The sequence below is a fragment of the Pelobates fuscus genome, chromosome 2 (genome assembly GCF_036172605.1).
Source record: "Pelobates fuscus isolate aPelFus1 chromosome 2, aPelFus1.pri, whole genome shotgun sequence".
Classification (NCBI taxonomy): domain Eukaryota; kingdom Metazoa; phylum Chordata; class Amphibia; order Anura; family Pelobatidae; genus Pelobates; species Pelobates fuscus.
The window spans coordinates 398,867,285-398,873,284 of NC_086318.1; the positions used below are offsets into that span (position 1 = coordinate 398,867,285).

A 6,000-nucleotide genomic window follows, 5' to 3' on the forward strand; every position below is an offset into this window, starting at 1 on the left:
CTTTTAAGATAATGTAATCATTCATTTATATTTATATTATCTGTCTCTTAGGCAGATAATTCACAATACTATGTGCTCTTGACTCTATACAGTGCTCTTGACTTCTTCCAGGTTTGATTGCTCTACTTTAGAACTTGTTTAACTCTGAATCAAAAGTTAGGGAATAGATCATTTTAGTGGTTTAGTTGCAAGGAATCTTGGGTGCAGTCCTGATGTTTTTAATGAAACCATTTTCAAGTATTTTTTTTAATTTTTTTTTTACAAAACTGGGTCTATTTCAGTATTCACAGCCTACCCCCTCTGCTGCCACCACAATAAAGAGGAATTGCACTATTCTCCAGAGACTAGACAGTTTTGCTGGCCCAATGCTCACAAGTTATCGTTGACAATCAAATTTGGACAGATATTGAAAAAAATTAAACTTCCAATTATCTTTCCAGCAAACCTGTAGGGTGTATCTTTGGGTGCCAAGGGAAAGCTATTCAATTCTTAAACCACTAGAAAACAGTTTGACAAAATGTTGAAGGGCTGCAACCAGAGACTCCTTGCATCACACAAACACAGAAAGCTGAAGTGGTTTTGGAGCTTTGCGTGCCCTTATAAACAGATCTGTTCCAAGGATTTTCAAAGACAAATTCTTCTAAGATAGGTAATAAGTAATGGAGTAAAATAATAACTGAGCAGCTATTTGATGCAAGATAAATGATTAGATAGAAAAATGTAAGAAACTGTGTATAAAGCAATCTTCACTACAAGGTGAAGAGAGCCACACAGTGGTCAGAGTTGGTGGTACCAGCTCCACCTTAGGGCTTAAACCCAAAGTATTATAAAATAGAGAAAAAGGAACTAAAGGAGTCCACAATCAAATGAGGCTCCTGATCTGGTTTTAAACAAAGTCTACAGTGGACACTCAAAAGAAAATGTAACTAATACTGGAAAGTAAACTTGGAGTAAGTTTATATAAAATGCTACAAATAGCAATAAAGCTCCAAGTTAAAGCTCCAATAGAAATAAAGCTCCAAGTTAAAGAAAAATAAATAAATAGGTGAAAGGTGTTAAACACCTAGTGCTCCCATAGTGAGTGAAGTGCTCAGGAAAAAAGGACCCGAAACGCGCGTCGGGTCCTTTTTTCCTGAGCACTTCACTCACTATGGGAGCACTAGGTGTTTAACACCTTTCACCTATTTATTTATTTTTCTTTAACTTGGAGCTTTATTTCTATGGGCTATTTAGCTAAGGGGTAATCAAATGGACTTGGACTTTTAGCTTATAGGGACAGCCTAGAACACCCACAAAGGTGTTTATTAGGATTTATAGGGATTTATTAGCCTATCACCTCTCCTCCTATCTTTATCTCATTTTACCTAGTAGTTGCATCAAGTACTTTATCTAACTATTTAGATTGATAACTGAGGAGGGTGAGGGTTGTTTTGTCTATCCCATCTCTAAATCCTTCTACTAGGTATTCTATTTATATCGAGAATTGAATGGTGAGAGCGTTCTAATTATAGAAGTCTCTAATTACTTTTCTGATTTATCCTATTGTTTTAAAGTATTGCTGCCCTTCTAAGTCCCTGTTAGACTTGCATACTTCTTTATCCAATTGTCAATTTATGGGGGCTTTCTGTCAAGCTTTATAGTATTTTTAGACCATAATATACCCCTTGCTACTTAGCCATTATTCCTATAGCATATTGCCTGCTTGTCTCCAATAAAATTATATGATTTAATTTCTTACTGGCATGCTTCAGGAATAGTCGTTATTGCTATTTGTAGCATTTTATATAAACTTACTCCAAGTTTACTTTCCAGTATTAGTTACATTTTCTTTCGAGTGTCCACTGTAGACTTTGTTTAAAACCAGATCAGGAGCCTCATTTGATTGTGGACTCCTTTAGTTCCTTTTTCTCTAAGATAAATTATTGTTTGTATTTTATGCATTCAAATTACATGTTTTAGGCATCAGGTACACTTTAACTAGGGCACACCGATAAGTAGCATTTATTTATCTCTGCTTGTAAATCCTTATTGATGATTTTGCTCTCTTCCATATTAGCGGATAAATCCTTCTGCAGAGATGGTGATGTTAGATCGAATTTTTAATCAAGAAGAAAGAGCTGCTCTGACACGGGAAAAAAGAATGTCTCTTGTTGACCCAGGTGAATTAAACAGTGAATTAAAAGAATGTGAGACTGCGTACTTGTTTCATTGTATGTTATATTGGTGAGTTCTTTCATATCGGTTTACTTTATTTGCAGATGGCTTCCTGACAGAGTTTTGTTGTGCCTCCAAACATCAGGTGGATTCTGTTGAGGAAAAAGAGTATTGCGATCATTCTGTGGAAAGAAGCAAACAATTGATTAATACCAGTTCGATAACGGATATTCAGAAAGGCAAAACGGATTTAACAGAACCCAGAAATCATGAGAAGATTTGCGTAGTGCCTGATATCAATGTAACATCTTGTAACCTTAATGTTTCTTCTGTGAACAGTGTAGACCTTAATAAAGATGATCAGAAGAAGACAGGTGATCTTCTAAGGAAGAAACAATCTAACATGTCTAGAACAAAACTTGAGGATAATACTGAGTCCAGTGTTTGCCCTTCACAACCTGGAATCATTTGTAAAACATCAAAGGAAGCAACAAACACCCAAACCTCCTGTGCAGTGGAATCGAAGAAGGAGATGACAGAGGTAAAATCCCTTCGGGATAAGTCTCCATGGCCTTCTCCAGAAAGTGGAGGTGAGTCTAAGGATTCCCCTAGAAGTCCTGGTAAACGTTTCAAAGGTTTGAATGAGACTTTAAAAGCAACAGTAAAAAATGCTCTGGAACTGAAATTAGGTGAAATGCACTTACAAAAAGAGGTCAGTAGTAGCAGTTCTGCAAAGGGTTCCCCCACCACAACAGAAGAATCCTGTGCCGGCAATGCAATTTCAGATTCAGATTCTAGAGAAGGTACAGTGGAAACTGATTCTGTTTTGGAAGCAGCTGTAAATAGCATACTAGAATGCTAGAGGACCTTTTAACATTCTTCTGCGGGAAGCATATGATACGTAGCTTGAGAGCAATAGTAAGAAGAGGAACCTAGCAAGAGGAATTTCTGCAAACAACAACCTGCTAGAGCTGAGAAGCTCTAGAAGTTGGGAGCATACCTGCCATAGACAATCAGGATGAATCTGGAGAAACAGATGTTTTTTAATTACATGTGGATTAAAACCGAGTTCATTCAATGTATTTTTTTCCTGTAAAGATGCAATCTTCCCTGAAACACCATCTACAAATGTCAGCACATTGAAAAATACATGATGCCACTTTCACAATAATATGCCTTTTGGAGATAACATGTAAACTTCTCCTTAAAGTCAATTTTAGATATTTTTAAATTTTATTTATAAAACACTGATTCTAATGAGATTTCTGCTTATTAAAGTGACACTGTAGCACCATAACCACTTTAACTGATTGAAGTTCCCAGATGCCAGATCCCACAGCACTGTTACATGGCTTACCTACCATTTAGCAGAGATGTTCGGTTCTTTGCAGCCTGTCACAACGGCCACCACTGAAAGTATGACAAAGGTGGAGTAATGCTCTGCCTCATGCCACAAGTTCATACCGGGGATTGCTGACAGCGATATGCTGTTGACTGTCAGTTGACATTCTCAGCCTTTCACCTCCCACTACCCCTAGTATGGTATGAGGAAGTATCATCATGGAGAGCAGGTTGCTGGAGACCAAGCATCTCTGCTATTCGGTAAGTAAAGCATTTGTTAGTGATGCAAGATCTCGTGCCGCAATTTCTAGGCTCCATAACCACTTTAATCAGTTAAAGTGATTATACTGCCTACAGTGCCCTTTAATTCAAATACTGAGCCAAGCATGCAGAATCCATGCTAAAACATGTTAATGAAAGCAGCAGCATTTCTTAATATGGAAACATCTTTACTATGTGCAAAATGTGCTTCTAATTCATAACTGTATTTGCTAGCAATACGAGACATTTGATCAGCTTTTTATGTTTGGAGAGATTGCACTTTATACTAACATGTAATGCTATTATGAGGAAATAGTTTTGATGATCAAAGACTCCATGTGCAGCTTACACATACCATTAAATGTGCTTCTCTTGTTATCAGATGTAAACGTCAACTTTATTGCTTGATTTTCTAGTAGTGATATTGTAAGCAATACTTAGAAGAAACAAGACATAATAATGTATCTGGTGGATAAAACATATAAACTTTGCTGCACAGTCAGACTTACATGCAGGAGTGTAAAGTGCAGCAATTTGGTCGGGTCCTGATTATGAGTGGGAGCCTGGCTGGTTGAAAGCAGCAGAGGACAATTTTCCTTCCCATATGGTGTGGAGTGAGCCAACCAACTGGTTTTTAGTGCCTTCATTTCTTCTCTCACTTCATAGATGGGCATTGTCGGTGACAGTCAGACTACACCACAACTGAGAAATAAGACCTTTAAAGAAAGCTGTAGGGTTTATTCACTAAACAGTGATTTGTAGTGATTTGAGAATTGGCTTGCACAATTCAAGTCCAAATATCTGAATAGATATTCAAAAATATCTAGTTATTTCCATAATTTTCCATTGTTCATGGTTGATGTAGTTATAGTTAGCCTTAAAAAAACAAAAACATTTTGCCTGGTATTTACTCATTAAAAAAATACAAGTTTAATTTTACTTTTTCTGTCAGATTCCAATTACATTAAATATAGTTCTGAACTCACTCTGAACGGCATATAGAAATCACTTTATTATAAAGTTGTTGTCTACAGGTATTGAACAGGATATGATCTGATCTAACTGTAAATATGATTTACTTTAAAAGGACACACCACTGCCAATCCCCCTCCCCCCCAAAAAATGATTTTTAGTAGATATATTCCAAATGAAAACGTGCATGCTTTTAATTATGCATTTGTTTAATTGTGGGTATATCTAAAAACAGCTTGCAAAAGATGCAGTTCTATTGTCTGCTACATTTGCAAGCTCTCCCCTTCAAACATAGCCCAGATTCTCTGTGGGTGTCACAGACTTAACAATGCAGTTAAATGAGACGTTTTTGCAAGCAGTTGCTCTAAACAATTGCCGTCTCTCGAGTTTATCTCCACTGAGTTAAACAACCAGGAAGTAAAAAGGACATGTTGTCTGATTGACAGCCAGGTGGGTGTAACAATTTATAAGAAGTGTCAATTTCTCTTAAAATGTGCACTTTTTGTAAAATGAAAAAAAGAGTAAACACTCCACACATAAAGCATTTCAGCAAGCTAAAGTGCTTTGGGGTCAGGAGTGTCTCCTTAATAGCCATGCATAGTGAATTGGATTCAATACATGCCTCGCTCCACCAATTTAGTTAGTTTTCAAATATATTATTCCTACTCATCAAATGTATGTATTAGAACAAGAAAGTTAAGTTGGTTGGAAGGGTAACCAGGGCAGTCTCTATTTCCTAACCTAGTAATGATAGCAATATTATTGGCAACTAGTCTGTATTTAAACAGAAACATTAGATTCTAGCCATGTGGGGTCTTCATATGAACCCACAGTGTAGTCTAGGTCATTTTAGGACACTAACATCCCATTTCAATTCTAAATAACTGCTGCCCGTCTGATATTCTCTACATTTGACGGTTAGCATGGGATATTGTAATAGTTATATATCAATATCACTTTGATTCATCTCTTGAAGTAGATTTCTCAAGATTTGTACCAAAGATTTACTGGTAAGCATGAGTAAGCAAAATGCAATTACATTAATGAGTTAAATCTCCAAAACAATTATATTACATACTCCAAAATCAAAGTAACCAGCAGTTAGTTCCTTTTTCAGTTGCTAGATTACTAATTACTGAATCAAATGTTATTCCTGAACATTAGATTGTTTTTCCATTATCAGATTTTATATATTTATTTTTTCTTCCTTACCATCACTAATGAAAGTATGTTTCTTGAAGAATAAAAGAGACGAGGAGATTAATGCATTTT

General features: G+C 36.2%; 1 protein-coding gene across 3 annotated transcripts in view; it reads left to right on the plus strand.

The window, feature by feature from the left end:
* BICRAL (BICRA like chromatin remodeling complex associated protein) overlaps positions 1–5,133 on the plus strand; it is a 123,065-nt gene extending 117,932 nt beyond the window's left edge. For all 3 annotated transcript variants that reach the window (XM_063443887.1, XM_063443885.1, XM_063443886.1), the window contains exons 12-13: positions 2,057–2,159; positions 2,259–5,133. In XM_063443887.1, the coding sequence (XP_063299957.1) occupies positions 2,057–2,159; positions 2,259–3,016 (861 nt within the window). In that variant the 3' untranslated portion in view covers positions 3,017–5,133. The remainder of the gene's footprint in view (positions 1–2,056; positions 2,160–2,258) is intronic.
* Positions 5,134–6,000: the final 867 nt, after the last annotated feature.